Source organism: Candoia aspera, chromosome 7 (genome assembly GCF_035149785.1).
Source record: "Candoia aspera isolate rCanAsp1 chromosome 7, rCanAsp1.hap2, whole genome shotgun sequence".
Classification (NCBI taxonomy): Eukaryota; Metazoa; Chordata; class Lepidosauria; order Squamata; family Boidae; genus Candoia; species Candoia aspera.
The window spans coordinates 176,618-193,378 of NC_086159.1; the positions used below are offsets into that span (position 1 = coordinate 176,618).

Below are 16,761 nucleotides of genomic sequence, written 5' to 3' on the forward strand. Positions count from 1 at the left end.
GAAACCATCGTTGGACCCCACCATACTAGACAATTTCCATCCAGTGTCTGTTGTTGTTAGTTGCCGTCGAGTCGTTTATGACTCATGGCGACCCCAGGTATAACAGAACGAAATGCTGCTTGGTCTTGCACCATATGCTTGACTGTTCCAATGTTTGCATCCATTATTGTGGTAATTGTATCAATCCATCGCTTTGAAGGCCTTCCTCTTTTCCACTGGCCCTCGACTTTACCAAACATGCTGTCCTTTTTCAAGCGATCGGTCTTTCCTGATGATGTGCCCAAAGTATGAGAGTCTAAGCTTAGTTATCTTCCCCTCTAGGGAACATTCTGGTTCTATTTCGTCTAAGCCTAGTTATCTTTGCCTCTAGGGAACATTCTGGTTGTATTTCTTCTAAAACTGATTTGTTTGTTCTTCTGGCAGTCCATGGTATTTTCAATAATCTTCACCAACACCACAATTTGAATGCATCAATTCTTCTATCTTCCTTTTTTAATGTCCAGTGTCTAACACCCCACCCCCCTTTGGGGAAGGTGGTTGAGAAGGTGGTCACTCAACAGCTTCAGAGGATCCTGGATGAAGCAGATTATCTGGACACCTTTCAGTCAGGATTCAGACCTGGGTACAGGATGAAAACGGCATTGGTTGCACTTTTAGATGATCCCTGGCAAGAACGGGATGAGGGTTGTGCTTGACCTCTCAGCAGCCTTCAGTACCATCAACCATGGTATCCTTCTGGACCAGCTTCAGGGATTGGAGGTGGGCAGCACTGTATTGTGCTGGTCCTCCTCCTTTCTTTGGGGTCAGTACCAGTCAGTGGTGATTGGAAGGGAGAGACCCTGCCCTCGGTCCCTACTGTGTAAGGTGCTGCAGGGTTCAATGCTCTCCACTCCTATTTAACATCTACATGAAGCTGCTGGGTGAGCTCATCCATCGCCATGGGATGAGGTATTAGTACGAATCAAGCAATACCACTGATGTCCTATCCTGGTGCCTGGAGGCTGTGGGGATCTGGAAGGGTAATAACAGGCTTCAAACGAACCCTGGCAAGACTGAGTGGTTCTGGGTTTGGGGCTTTCTGGGTTTGGGACTGTGACTCCAGGGCTTCTGACTTTACGTGTTTCCCCTTTCCCTTTTGTTTTTAATAAATCAGTCAAAGGCAATGTTTTTGCGCAAAATTGGGGATAAATTGGCGATAAAAATTGGTGAACCCAAGAAAACTTTGTAACTGGTGGTGTGTGCATGGAGGTTCCCATGCCATAATGCCCTGAATTTTTGCAGGGATCCATCTCTATTCCCTTAGTGGACACTCTATAGCCCAAATAGTCCAGCTCTTTTTTATGGAATTCACATTTTGACAGTTTAGCATATAGCTGAGCATTGCAAAGTTTAGTTAACACTTTCTTGACCAACTTAAGATGCTCGTGTTCATTTTTTGAGTAGATTAGGATATCATCCAAATATACTAAAACCCCTTTGTATAAATATTCATGAAAAATTTCGTTTATAAAATGCATGAACACTCCAGGGCCCCTGGACAACCCGAACGGCATGACTTTGTACTGAAAGGACCCCAAAGGGCGGTTGAAAGCAGTCTTCCATTCATCCCCTTTCCAAATGCAAGTTTGGAAATATGCTTCTCTTAAGTCCAATTTAGTAAAAATCTTTCCCTTGGATAAATGAGCAAGCATGTCTTTCATCAATGGGAGAGGATATTGATTGGAGGTGGAAATAGCATTTAATCCTCTATAATCTGTGCATAATCTTATTGAGCTGTCTTTCTTGGCATGAAATAATATGGGTGCAGCAATTGTTGAATTTGCGGGCTCAAATCTGTGGGCTACGTTTTTGTCAATAAATTATCTGAGCACTTCCATCTCCTTTTGGGACATTGCATACATTTTGAGTTTAGGGAGTTTGGCATTCAGATCAATTTCAGTCGCACAGTCCATTTTTCTATGTGGGGGTAATTGGTCTGACTCTCATCAAATACATCTGCAAACTCTTTATATTGGCTTGGGATTAATGGATTGTGCTCACTAGAAAGAGAGGGGCTTTCTTTAATCATTATACCCGCAAATTCACTTTTTGAGGATGGGGTCTCTTTGGGTAATCCCGGATAAAATCCATCGTGGAATTGCAAATTTCCAACTTCCCAATCTATGTGGGGTTTTTGGCTCCGTAACCATGGCAACCCCAAAATTTATTTATTTATTTTATTTATATTTCAAATTTCTATCACTGTCCATCTCTCCCAAAAAGGGGACTCTGGGCAGTGGCGCCTATTGCAAACTATTATGGAATAATTCGCAATAGGTGCCACAATAAATTGTAAGGTCTCTGTATGGCTGCCTACCTGCATCGCTACAGTCTCTGTATAATCTGTAGGTTGAGTCATGGCAACTGGATTTCTTTCTTTTTGGTTGAAATGTTTCAACCAAGCAGCTTCTTCAGTCTGGGCAAAGGTTGGTAAGGGGATCCCATATATGTCTTCCTGCATTGTCCCTACACCTGAATGGCTTGTTAACTGAGCAATGGAGGTGTGAATTGTCTTTGGGATGTCTTACTCTCTCAGTCCCTCGCTCATCTCCAAGTGGATCGTTAAGTGTGGCCTTCCTGGTGAACTTGTGAAGTGGTCTTAATCTTCCTGGGGACTAATGAAAGAGCAGCATGAAAAATGGGGGACAAGTTGAGGACAGCACCTGAGGACAGCTCTGAAGGCCTGTGGGTATCCAAATTGGGCCTTCATTAGATCTAAGTCTACCCCCAGACCCAAAACAATGGCAGACAGAGCTGAGACTCAGAGTCAACAGAAGAACCTGGTCATTCCTTACATGGCTGGTGTGTTGGAAAAGATAAAACAGATATTTGGAAAACACCACATACCTGTATTTGTCAAACCCACCAACACACTGAGACAGAGGCTTGTATACCCTAAAGATTGAACACCAAAACATAAGAGGAGTAATGTAGTATATGCAATCCAGTGCAGCGAGGAGTGTTCTGAGCTCTGCATTGGAGAAACCAAACAGCCTTTACACAAGAGGATGGCCCAACACAGGAGGAGTAACACCACAGGACCAGAATCAGCAATTTATCTTCATCTAAAAGAAAAAGGACACTCATTTGAGGACAATAATGTTCACATTTTGGACAGAGAAGTTAGGTGGTTTGAGAGAGGGGTTAAGGAATCCATTCATGCCAACGTGGAAAATCCTTCCCTCAACAGAGGCGGAGGCCTCAGACACAACTTGTCCCCCATTTTTCATGCTGCTCTTTCATTAGTCCCCAGGAAGATTAAGACCACAAGTTCACCAGGAAGGCCACACTTAACGATCCACTTAGGGAGTCAATCTTTTGGACGAGATGCTGGATTCCATCGCTGGTTGGTTAACACCCTATCCAATGATAGTGAGATGTTTTGAAGGATTGTCTCCATAGAGGCTACCTGAGCTTCTAAGAATTGCATTTGCTTAGGGGTAACCCCTTGTTCAGTTCCAGGGTCCTTAGGGTGGAATCTTATTCCCTTCAGTCACATGTCTGTTGACTGATGGACAGCCGGTGTGACTTTGCCCTCCGTCCTGTCTTCCCAATCCCGGGTGCTTCGCAGTTGATCACTGGGTGGCGTCCAGTCCACTCCTTTAAGATCTGGGTGACCTGGTGGTTGGAACCAAGAGGCTGCCATCTTGGACCCCCAAGTGTCATCTAGAGTAATCAGCTCTGTGTCTACCTCCACAGTACAGCTTTGTGGAGGCATGGAGATTCCCACAGCTCCTTCTGTTTCCGAATCTCCATCAGATTCAGCCATCGACTCAGATACCGCCTCTGGTTCTATCAGATGAGTCGTTCCTTCTTTCCCAATTGGTTGGGTTGAATTTCCAGATGCCAGCTTCGACATCCTGTAGAATTTTGGGACTCTCGTCTGGGTGCGAATGTCTCCAGGTAGAGTCAAACTGGGATTCGCAACTTTATGTAATGACTGTATTACTCAACCTGCCATTAATTTTGATTCATACATGACTGTAGTAGAAATCCCTTTAATGGAGAGTAGTATACAGAACAGTGAAAAATCTGCGAATGAAAATTCCTGCATTTTCCCCAAGTTAAACACCCAATGAGTTCAAATCCCCTCCATTTCTCAGGCATGCAGCCCCCCTCTTCGTGCCAGTCAGTTCAGCTTCATGCGGATGTCTCCACCAACTCGGCAGTTTGACCTTGGATGCCAGAAATAGTCCAGACAAGATGCTTTCACACTCCTGGCGTGTTCCTCCTCCCAATTCTGCAGACCTGCAAGTCCCAACATGTGTTAACTCCATTCATGCATACGAATCCAATCAGATGTTCTGGGAACGTTTGATTGGGGAGCATGACACTATGCCATCTTTGGTACTGGATGGGGTGGCACTGCCCCAAACAGACCTGATGCACAACTTGGGAGTTCTCCTAGATTTGCAACTCCTGCTTGAAGAGCAGGTGGCAGTTTTGGCTAGGAGGGCCTTTGCACAGTTTCAAGCCATTCCTGGATCGGGAGGCTCTGCTGACGGTGACTCATACCTTGGTCACCTCCCAGATGGACTACTGTAATGCCCTCCACATGGGGCTGCCCTTGAAGAGTATCTGGAAGCTTCAGCTGGTGCAAAATGTGATGTCATGGGCAGTTATGTGTGCCCCCAGAATGGCACACATTACGTCTCTGCTCTGCAAGCTGCATTGTCTGCCAGTTTCCTTTCGGGTCTAATTCAAGGTGCTGGTTTTGTCCTTTAAAGCCCTTCATGGCATAGGACCAGGTTATTTGAGGGACTGCCTTTTCCTGATTTCATCTGCCCATCCCATCAGGTCCAGCAGATGAGGTATGTTGTGGGTCCCGTCTGCTAAGGAACTATACCTGGTGGGACCCAGGAGATGGGCCTTTTCTGCTGTGGCACCTACCCCATGGAACATCATCCCCCCTGAGGTGAGACTAGCCCCATCCTTGATGTCCTCCTGGAAGTCCCTCAAAACTTGGCTGTGTCAACAAGCTTGGGGGTCTCAAGGGAATGGTGACTTACTGAGACAGCTACATCGTTTGTAAACCTACGCTCTCCCCTAGCCTTTTAATAATAATAATATTTTAACTGTGGAATGTTTTTTAATATTGTCATTTTATGGTTTTTTATTGTACACTGCCCAGAGTCATGTTTTGTGAGATGGGCAGCCATATAAATATGAGAAACAAATAAACAAACTACATATTGATGATACCTCACTGCATGCCATCAGATGACCTCATCCAGCGGCTTCATGTAGATGTTAAATAGGAGCAGAAAGAGTGTCAAGCCCTGTGGCACCCCATAAAGCAAGGACTGTGGGCTAGATCTCTTCCCTTCTGTCAACATTGACTGGAACCTATCCCAGAGGAAGGAGGAGAACCAGCATAAAACTGTGCTCTTCTCACCTAATTCTGAAGGATACCATGACTGATGGTACTGAAGGTCACTGAGAGATCAAGGATGGATGCACTAACCCCTTCCAGCTCCTGTGAGAGGTCATCTGCAAGCACAATCAGTGCTATTTCAGTTCCACACCCAGGTCTGAAACCTGATTGAAAGGGGTCCAGATAATCAACTTCCTCCAGAGCTTCTTGAAGCTGTAGTGTGACCATCTCCCCTGAAAGGCAAGATTGGAGACCAGACAAAAATTGTCCAGAATGGTGAGGTCTAGCGAAGGTTTTTTGAGGTGGGGGTGGACCACTGCCTTAAGGAGCACCCCTTCTCTCTGGGATGCATTTACCAATGCCAGAACCCACTCACATGTCACCTCCTGAGAGGCCTTAGCCAATCAAAAGGGACATGGATGTAACACACCGGTAGCTGAGCTCACAGCTGAGTACCCTGTTCACTTTCTTTAGAGTCAAACTCAGCCCAGATAACCATGCAAGACTGAGCTTCAGTCAACTCTGTAGGACCTGCTCATACCTAACTGTTCCTAAATAAATTAAAAAGCATAGTCCCACTACACTGATCCTTCAGAGCATCTCTCTTAATTTGAAAATTATCCATTTAATTTTCTATTTCCTGTCTTTAGTCAGTTACCTATCCATGAGAATTGTCCTTTGAAGCCTTCTTTATGAAGGTATATTGTTTAAATGAAGGTCTTCTTTACTCACTGAAGATGGAGCCAATAGGAAAGGACTGACTCCACCTCTTTTTCCTTTCTGGTGAGGATCCTCCCCCCTACCCCTTCAGTCTTAGACTGTCTTTAGAGAAGCAGTGGCTTTCCATTAGCTCCATTTGGGGAACCAAGAATTCAGAAAAAAGCTTTGCTCCCCTCTCCCCCAGTACATGAAAGCACCCGCCACTTGCTGCCACCAGCTGAGGCCATAGCCAAGAGGACCACGTAGCTAGGTGAGGCTAGGCCAGGAGATCAGCTAGATTATCTAGATCCCTTTCAGTCAGGTTTAAGATGGGTCATAGCACTGAGCTGGCGTTGGTTGCACATTTTGATGACTTTTGACAGAGCCAGGATAGGGGACCATCTGAGTTCTCTATCTTTCAGTGGCCTTCAGTGCCATCAACTGTGGTATCCTTTTGGACCACCTGTCAAAATTGGGTTTATGAGGCACTGTGCCACGAGGTTTGACATTCTTTCCTCTTCTCTTTAATATCTATAAGAAGCTCTGTGTGTGTGCAGGTACACACAAACCTTCAAGTCAGTGTTGATTCCTGTAAGGACAAGTCCCTACAGTTTTCTTGGCAAGATTTCGGAAGTGGTTTGCCCTTTTCTTCCTAGGGCTGAGAGAGGGGGACTGGCCCACGGTCACCCAGCTGGCTTTGTGCCTAAGGCAGGACGCACGGTCTCCCGGTTTCTGGCTTGATGCCTTAACCACTACACCAGACTGGCTTTCATAAGAAACCATTGGATGAGGTTATCTGTCAGTTTGGGGTTAGCTATGACCAGCCGTACATCTGAACTCCAAGGCATCTAAACAATGTTGTCAACAAGCTCTTTCAATATCTGGGGGCTGTCAAGGTCTGGATGGGGACAAAGAGGGTCAAACTCAACTCTAATTAGATCACATGAAACCCCTGAATGATCTGTCTTTAGTCCTGAGTGGGGTCAGGACTCCTACCCTACATGGTGTTGCTGCACAATTTTAAGGTCTTCACAGACTTGCAACTCCTGATTCAGGAGTAGGTGGCAGCTGTGTCCAAGGAAGCCTTTGTACTGATTCATCTTGTGCACTGGTTGGGACCCAGGAACCATGCCTTCTATGTTGCTCCTCCTGCCCTCTGGAACGCCCCCTAAATCCACATGGCCCCCACCCTTGCCTTCTTTACAAAAACCTTAGAACCTGGGTTTTCCAATAGATAAAACAAAATTAAACTAGGAGGTGGTAGAAGGGCTCCAAAGCCAGTGGAGTACAGAGGTGAGTGGCAGCACCCACAGAGCAGGGCGGGAGGCCACCCAGAAACCCTCCCTCAGAAGATCAGACTTTGGGCAGGTGCCAGATGGAGTGACCCCCAGTGGCCGGAAAGCACACCCCCTTGGACCCGTGAGCAGGAGAGAGAGCCTGCTTTGCCAGACAAAAGGCTGAGGCCCCCTACAGGGCAGCCTTGGCCTGAGCAGGCAGGCTCAGAGCTTCTGGCAGAACCTCCTTGAAAGGAGCGCGCCTTTTCCCCAGGCAGAAAGCCTCTCAGTGCAGAAGGGTGGATTTCCTCTTTGCGGGGTGTGTGTGTGTGTGTGTGTGAGAGAGAGAGAGAGAGAGAGAGAGAGAGAGAAGGTCAGCCCCAGTGTGCCTCTTGGAGGGGAGGGGAGGAGGCATTCTGACTTCTCTTTGCCACTTGGCTCTGGCTGGAGAGCCTGGGTTTTAGAGGCTGCCCTGTGGGATGCCCTAACAGTTGTGTGTCATCTTGCAGTTTTGTCAGCCAAGTGGATGGCAGCTTTTCAGAGAGCGAAACCCTCCCACATTCTTCATTGCTGTCCTGACTGACATCAACTCGGAGCGCCATTACTGTGCCTGCTTCACTTTTTGGGAGGCCATTGAAAGCATCCAGGTAACAGGAGGCATTTCTTGACCAAGTCATCTTTAACCCTGTTTGGAAGCAAGGTCCTCTACAGAATGTGGAAAGGGATCCCATAGTCCAAGGAGGATCCCGCTATCTGGACAGGCTGCCCTCAGCTGGGATGCCAGTCTCCTGTGGGGAGCAGATCTCAGTCAGCAGACATAACTGGCCCTTTTCCCCCAGCAGCTGCAGAACCGTTGGAGGAAGGAGGAAGTGGAGGAGGTGGAGGTGACTGCTCTCATCCATCCCACTCAGCTCTTTGCCCCTAAGAGTTTGGTGCTTGTGTCTCGGCTGGACCACACCGATGTTTTCCGGGTAAGACTTGCTGGGCAGTTTTGCAAACAAACCTTTGCCTAGGGTGGGTCACCATAAGCCAAGGTTAGGGTTACGGTTTCTGGGCACTCCCTTCTTATCTTTGAAATTGTATTATTAAGTGTATAGAAGTGCAGCTTGTCCAAAGCTAGGAGAGTCATACAAACCATTTACAAGACGGTTAGCATTCTGAAATGGCAGCTGAGTCAAGGCACTACAGAGTCAGGCTGCATAGCACTCAGTCTTGGCTGGAATACATTTTACAGAATCCTGGAGTTGGAACACGCCGTTGAGGCCCCTGAATTCAGTCCTAGGTTCGATGCAGGAATCCACAAGAAAGCATTGCCATAAGTGGCTGTCCAGACTCTGCTTGAACTACTGAGCAAAATGCAGCTCGCCACTCAGTTTCCCCTAGCATTTATCCAGGCTCTCCCTTCCTGTAACTTAGGGAAAACTGAGTATTTTAAAGCACACATTTCTCCTTCAATAAGTGTGGATAATGACGATTGTGGTTTAGTGATTAAGATGCTGGGCTGTGTGATGACCTTGGGGGAGCCATTTGCGCTGCCAATTCTGCAGGTAGACAAGCTGCCAGACCCCTTGACTCTATATTTCCAGGGCAGCAGGAAATGAGCACTGAGTAGGAATTTGTTGTTATAAAAAAGTAGGGAATTAGACTAGGTCAATTCTGAGGCCCATTCCAATTCTATGATTTGATGACGGTACACTGGCACCAGTAATGTGATTTACAGCTACACATTTCAGCCTGAACATCAAGAATCCTGGCCTACGGGTGGCACTTTTTGAGAAGGAAATACCATTTTCAAGGACTTTCCTTTTCTGTCCTTAAGAACCCAGCAGCTGGTGCAGTAGTAAGAAATAGAAATTGTCTATTTTAGATTAAAATAAAACATCAAATGTCTTCCCAATGAGCACCATAGAATCTTAGAGCTGGAACGGTCTGTTGAGTCCCACCCTTGCTCAGCACAGGAATCCAAATGAAGCATGCCAGAGAGAGGGCTGTCCAGGTGTTGCTTGAACATATCCCACAAGGGGAGAGGACTACCCCTCTGGGTCATTGCTTCTACTCTCAGAATGCTTTTTCTGCTAGGAAGGGTTTTCCTAATGTTCAACTGTAATCTGCCTTCCTGTAAGAGAAGTACACTGTACCCTGGAAAGGAAAAACAGGTCTGGACCTTCTTTTTATGTGACACCCTTTCAGGTACTTGAAGAGAGCTATCCTATCCTCTCAGGCTTCTCTTCTCAAGGCTCAATATGTCCAGATGGTTCAAGCCTCCTAGGAGGTATACTAGGAATTTCTGGAACGCAGAGCAGTTTTGGTTCTGCTTGGCTCCTCCAGAATGTAGGACCAGAGCAGAAAAAGCCATCAAATTGAATTGTACTTCTTAGTTTGTGTATGACCCCCACCCTACCCACCTAAATTTTTGCTCAGGGCAGTCCTAATGCTTCCTCCTAATGCCCATGAGATTGAGTTTGCACTAGAAGCTTAATTACGTCTAAGGTGTTATGCGTATGCTAAAACCCAGCCTGCAGGAGGAGGTTGGTTTTAAGTCAAAATAGTCCCAGGATTCAGTTAAACAGACCTCCCTGGGTAATTAGGTCATGCTGATGCTAAAAACGTGTCTATAGTAGGGCAGTTTCAAAGCACTGCCCAGTTTGTCCCCTAAGACATGTTGCCCGGAGTGGCTGAAAAAAGCATGCCAGATCTCACAGCTGAATACACCAAATACTCTTTGTCTATTGCCCATGCCGTGGCTCCTGCTGCCATCTGGCCAGCTGAGTAGAGGCCAGTATTGGAATGAAACCTTCCCCAGACCTCACTGGAGCAAGGACTTACGGGAGACCAGGCAGCCCTGAAGGAACTGGGCCAGGGCTCTTGGGACCCATTAGTGTGATGGGATGTTGCCAGAGCCACCAGTTGAATGATGTCAGGGAATTAGCGCCTCATTGGGTTAAACATCTTCTATTTATTTTGCTATTTTCATTTACAGTCATGTGAAAAAGTAAGTACACCCCATGTCAAGTTTTTTTCTGTATTAACATATGTGGACGTATCAATATTTTATCTTCATTCAAACAGTACATAAAGATAAAGGTGATATAATTTAAAAAACTATGAAAAATTGACTTTGCAATCATTTATTCATCAAAAAAATAACAAATACAGGTAGTCCTTGCTTAATGACCACAGTTGGGACTGGAAACTCCAGTGCTAAGTGGCATGGTCATTAAGTGAGACATCATGTGACTGTGACTTGCGATTTCACTGCCGGCTTCCCTGTTGACTCTTTTTTTTGGAAACCAGCTGTGAAGTGCACAAATGGCTATCATGTGACCGTGGGACACTGTGACAATTGTAAATACAAGGACTGGTTGCAAGTTACTTTTTCAGCACCGGCATAACTTTGAGCGGTCATTAAACAGGGCAGTTGGTAAGTGAGGACCACCTATAAGTCATTTCCTTCTGTGGAAAAAGTACACCCTGGGCGACTGGTATCACCCACTTTGGCAAAAACAACTTCAAGTAGGTATTTCTTATATGCACACGCCATTTCAAATCATCCCACGGCATCATGATGGGTTTTAGATCCAGGCTTTGACTTGGCCATTCCAGAACCCTCCATTTCATTTTTTTTTTAATCCATTCCTTGGTGGATTTACTGGGATGTTTAGGGTCATGGTCATGTTGCAGGTCCACTTTCAACTGAGCTTCATTCTTCCGACAGATGCTCTCACATTATCCTAAAGAACCCTCTGGTACAAGGAAGGATTCATAGTGCATTCTATGATGGCGAGTTGCCCAGGCCCTGATGCGGTGAAGCAGCCCTAAATCGTAACATTTCTACCACCATGCTTTACGTTGGTATCCAGTTCTTCTGGTGAAATGCTGTCTTTGGTTTTTGCCAAACATGTCTTCTGGTATTGTGGCCAGATAACTCTATTGTTGCCTCATCTGTCAGAGCACAATGTTCCAGAAGTCCTGTTCTTTGCCTAGGTGTTCATGAGCAAACTTTACTCTTGCCCGGATGTTCTTTCTGGACCGCAGAGGTTTCCTCCTGGCATACCTCCCATGTAGATCTAATTTGTACAGCTACTCTCTATCATGCACTTTGACATCTGTAGAGGCGAGAGCTACCAGTGGATCACATGATGAAGTTTATTTATTTATTTGTTTATCTAATTTATCCCCGCCCATCTCCTGTCGGGGGACTCTGGGTGGTTTACAACAATCGATTAAAAACCATAACCATAAATACACAAAATAAAATACAGTAATAAATAATATAAATAGAGGTAAAAATAAAGAATCCAAGTGGTGAAGAATCTGGTGTTCTTAGAGACTCTCTCAGCATCTTCTCTTCTGCCCTCAGGCTGAACTTGCTGGGACAGCCTGGCCTGGGCAAATTGGCAGTTGTTTTAAATCTTTGCTTGTTAGATTATCTTCCAGACAGTGGAATGATTGATGTCCAGTTGTTTGGTGATCTTATTCAATCCCTCCCCAGACTCATTGGCATCTATAAACTTCTTTCTGAAGTTTATAGGGCATGGTGATACCACCCGCTTCAAAAACAAAGAGCAAATCAAACTAAATGTCTGAGATTTCAGTAAGACAGGTTCCTCCCAGATCCTCTCTGACAATGTTCTAATCATCTGCACTTGATTCTAATTTTAGGTATTTGAGGCAGTGATAAATTTAGGAGTGTGCTTACTTTGTCCACATGTGAAATTTGCATTTATGTTGTAATGACTGCCCTACTCAGGTTCCCATTAAATTCGATTCATATGTGGTTAAAGTAGAAATCTCTTTAATGGAGCGTAGTGTGCGGTAGAGTGAAAAAGTTGCGAATAGAAATTCCCCCACTTTCCCCAGGTTAAACAGTCCAATGAAACCAACCCCTCCCCCTTTCGGTATGCAGCCCCCCCTTTCCCGTGCCAGTTAGTTCAGCTCCGTGCAGATATCTCCAGCAGCTCTCAGCAGTCTGACCTTGAATGCCAGAGATAGTCCAAACAAAATGGTTTCACACTCCTGGCTTGCCCCCTCCCACTTCCAGTGACTCGCAAGGTTTAACATGTGTTGATTCTATTCATGCATGCGAGTTTGATCAGATGTTCTGGGAATGTTTGATCAGGGAGCATGACATACCGCCCACCTGAAAAACATACTTAAAATATGACAGTAAAATGAACAAGAAGGTTAAATGATAAAGGGGTATGATGAATTAGTAAGCTAATTCATCTTGTTGGGGTATTTTTCGTGGAATTTTTTCAGCAAGAGAGGTGTGTTAACATAATGACTGGAGACTCATTCATTATCAGGGAAATGTTTCCATAAAATTAAGTATTGTATGAAGCCACGATGTCTGCAAGAATCCAAAATATCTCTAACTTCAAAATGTTGTTCGCCATCAATCATGATAGGAGTTGGTGCTGTTGGGTGTGGATGCATTGTGGCGACTCACGGAGTGGCTTCAAAAGGCTGCAATGAAACATAGGATTAATTCTTTTCAGATTATGTGGTAGTTGCAATTGCACAGTGACAGGGTTAATGATTTTTGTGATAGGAAAAGGTTTGATAAACCTTGGTCCTAATTTCTTAGATGGTTGCGATGAGCGGAGGAATTTTGTGGAGAGGTAAACTTTGTCGCCTATCTTTAGGGGCCATTCAAGACAGCGCTTGCAATTTTTTAAAAGTGTTTTGAGCATCAATCAGAGCTTGTTTGATAACTGGCCAAGCCAAGGCAACCTTTTTACACCAGTCTGCTGAGAGCAGTGTTCTGGTGGGAGAAGAGGCAATTCGGGGATAGGCATGAAATCTTGGCCGTTCACCACTTGAAAAGGGGAGAGTCCAGTGCTTTGATGCACAGCATTGTTATAAGCAACTTCGGCAAAAGGAAGAAGGTCAACCCAGTCATCTTGCTGGTAATTTATATAGCATCTAAGGAATTGCTGGAGAGTAGAGTTAGCTCGTTCAGTCAATCTGTCCATCTCAGGATGGTTCAACAAGCTCAAAGCTTGTTTTGTGCCATTTAATTTCAAAAAAGCTTTCCAAAATTTGGATGTGAATTGAATTCCACGGTCTGAAATCACACGTTCGGGACATCTGTGTAGACAGTACATGTGTTGCAGGAACAGTTTAGCGAGTTGGGGCGCGGTAGGAATTCTAGTGCATGGAACAAAATGAGCTTGTTTGGAAAACAGATCAATTACACCCAAATAACAGTTTTATTTTTGCTCTCAGGTAGGTCAACAATAAAGTCCATGGCAATTTCTTTCCAGGTTCATGAGGGCTTGGCCACTGGCTGGAGTCCTTGAGGTTTTCCTTTTTTCTTAGATCTAGCACAAGTGGGGCAGCTATTCACATAGTCTTTAACGTCTGTGCATAAAGTGGTCCACCAAAATTGTCAGGGTACAAAATGTAAAGTTTTGACAAACCCAAAATGACTGGCCATTTTGTCGTTGTGGGAACATTGTAAATTTTTTTCACGTAAAGGTTCGAGAACATAGTCTGCCTGCACAATACCACAACCCATTCAGCTCAGTCAATGTAGTTTTGTTAGTTTGTAGCCAGTTATCAGATTGTAGAGCAGCTCGCAACTCTTGTTGCAATTCACTTGAAATTTTCACTTTCTCAGCCACAGTCTGGCTGTGAGTTATGGCAGCTAACCCCAACTGCTTAGAAGAGAAGACTGTATCCTCGATCTCCTTTTGCTGACTATTGTGCTGAGGAAGGCGAGAAAGCACATCTGCCAAGAAGTTTTTCTTGCCAGGGAAATATGTTAGGGTGAAATTGAATTGACTGAAAAATTGAGCCCACCGAAGCTGTTTGGCCATTAATTTCCTGGGAGTGCATAAAGCCTCCAAATTTATATGATCAGTCCATACTTCAAATGGGTGTTGTGCTCCCTCTAAAAGGTGTCGCCAAACTACCAGGGCTGTTTTCACTGCAAATGCTTCTTTCTCCCACACATTCCATCGCTCAGGGTCAGTAAATTTATGGGACAGATAAGCACATGGCCGCAAGGTGCCTTGGTGGTCCCATTGGAGGAGTATTGTCCCCACAGCCATATCTGATGCATCTGCTTGGATTATGAATTGTTGTTCACGATCAGGATGTTTTGATATGGGCTTGGCTGTAAAAAGTGCTTTTAGACATTCAAAAGCGGTTTGGCATTCAGCTGTCCAATTTAGTTTTGCCCCAGGACTTGTAACTTTTCATGTTTCCCCTTTCCCTTTTGTTTTTAAGATAGGGAAATTTGGACAAAATTAGGGATGAACTGGCAATAAAAATTTGTGAACCCCAAGAAACTTTGCAATTGGCAGTGAGTGCGAGGGGGTTCCCATGCAATAATGTCCTAAATTTTTGCAGGATCCATTTCATTCCCCTTAGTGGATACTCTCTAGGCCGAATAGTCCAGTTCTTTTTTGTGGAATTCATATTTTGACAATTTAGCATATAGCTGAGCATCACAAAGCTTGGTTAACACCCTTTTAACCAATTTCACATGTTCCTGCATTTTGGGAATAGTTTAAGATATCCAAATACACTAAGACCACTTTGTATAGGTGTTCACATAAAGTCTCATTTATAAATTGCATGAATACTCCAGGGCTCCCAGACAATCTGAAGGGCATGACCTTGTACTGGTATGACCCCAAAGGGCAATTGAAGGCAGTTTTCCACTTGTCCCCTTCCCGAATGCGAATTCAGAAATAAGCTTCCCTTAAATCTAATTTGGTAAAAAAATTTCCTCTGGAAAGGTGCGCCAGCATGTCTTTCATTAATAGGAGAGGGTACTGGTTCGTGGTGGAGATAGTGTCTAGTCCCCTGTAACCTGTGCGTAATCTTAAAGAGCCAACTTTTTTGGCACAAAATAAGACAGGGGCAGCCGTTGGTGAATTGGCAGGCTCAATGAAACTCCAGGCTAGGTTTTTGTCAATAAACTCTCTAAAGACTTCCGCTTCCTTTTCAGACATTGCATATGTTTTGGGTTTAGGGAGGTTGGCGTTCGGATCAATTTCAATTGCACAATCTGTCTTCCTGTGGGGGGGGGGGGCAATTGGTCTGATTCTCTTTCATCAAACATCTGCAAATTCCTTGTATTGGCTTGGAATTAGTGGATTGGGGTTGATGGCAGGAGAAGCTCTCTCCTTAACCATGATACCAGCAGACTTGCTTTTCGGGGATAGAGTCTTTCGGGGCAATCCTGGATAAAAGCCATCTTTAAATTGCAGGCTTCCCACTTCCCAATCCACCTGAGGTTTTCAGCTCCGTAACCATGGCAACCCCAAAATCATGACATAGTTAATGATAGGCGCCACAATAAATTGTAAAGTCCAGGACCCGACTCGAGACAGTGGTCTCACTCTGGACTTGGTTTTCTTGTCGGAGCAGTGGCAACGTAATCTGAGGGGAGAGGCGCATCTATCCCCATTGTCATGGTCAGATCACACCCTGGTGGCCCTGAGATTCTCTTATGCCACCCCCTCCGCAGGGAGGCAGGACCCATTCAATTGGTCTGTCCCCGGCGACTGATGGACCCGGCTGGGTTTCAGAGGGAGCTGGGGGTTATACCCAAGGATCTGCTGTACGGTCCAGTGGAGGCCCTGGCTGCTGCCTGGAATAGGGAGGTGGCCGGGACCTTGGACAGGATCGCACCTGTGCAGCCTTTCTTGCCTCATCCAACCCGACACTCCCCGTGGTTCACAGAGGAGCTGAGGGTTCTGAAGAGGATTAAGAGACGCCTAGAGCGCCGCTGGAGGAAAACAAAGACCGAATCTGACCGAACACAAGCTAGAGCCACTATTAAGGCCTACCTTGTGGCGGTAAGAGCGGCAAAACGGCAGTTTCTCCACTCTTATTGCATCCGCAGATTGCCGTTCGACGGCCCTGTTTAAGATTACACATACCCTTTTGGGGAAGGTGGGCCCAGTGACCCACCTACAGGGCCATGCGGAAGAGTTCTGCAGGATAAAATCACTCAGATCCGTCCCAAGTTGGACTCCACGTGTGAAGCAGGGTCTGAGGAGATGCCGAGGGAACGTTTTAGCCTTGTTATCTGGGAACAGTTTGATCCTGTTGGACCCGAGAAAGTGGACAGGATCCTCCAGATTGTGAATGCCACCACCTGTCAGTCAGATCCATGCCCCTCCTGGCTGGTGAAGGCAGCTCGGGAGGTGACGTGTGGTTGGGTCCAAGCGATGCTAAATGCATCCTTGAGTGAGGGGGTGTTCCCAGCGGCCTTTAAGGAGGCACTGGTGAACCCCCTCCTCAAGAAGCCCTCGCTGGACCCAACTGTGTTAGACAATTTTCATCCAGTCTCCCATGTCCCCTTTTTGGGGAAGGTGATTGAGAAGGTGGTGGCATTACAACTCCAGAGGATTCTGG

The 16,761-nt window shown here is 45.6% G+C and overlaps 1 protein-coding gene across 8 annotated transcripts in view; it reads left to right on the plus strand.

The window, feature by feature from the left end:
* The window catches only part of SBF1 (SET binding factor 1), a 145,284-nt gene that overhangs the window by 65,598 nt on the left and 62,925 nt on the right, over positions 1-16,761 (plus strand). For 5 of the 8 annotated variants that reach the window (XM_063308726.1, XM_063308729.1, XM_063308730.1 and 2 more), the window contains exons 3-4: positions 7,896-8,033; positions 8,226-8,357. In XM_063308726.1, coding sequence (XP_063164796.1) covers positions 7,896-8,033; positions 8,226-8,357 — 270 coding nt within the window. Of the gene's footprint in view, positions 1-4,837; positions 4,955-7,895; positions 8,034-8,225; positions 8,358-16,761 lie in introns of those variants that run through there. The other 3 variants (XM_063308727.1, XM_063308733.1, XM_063308728.1) reach the window with 2 other exon arrangements.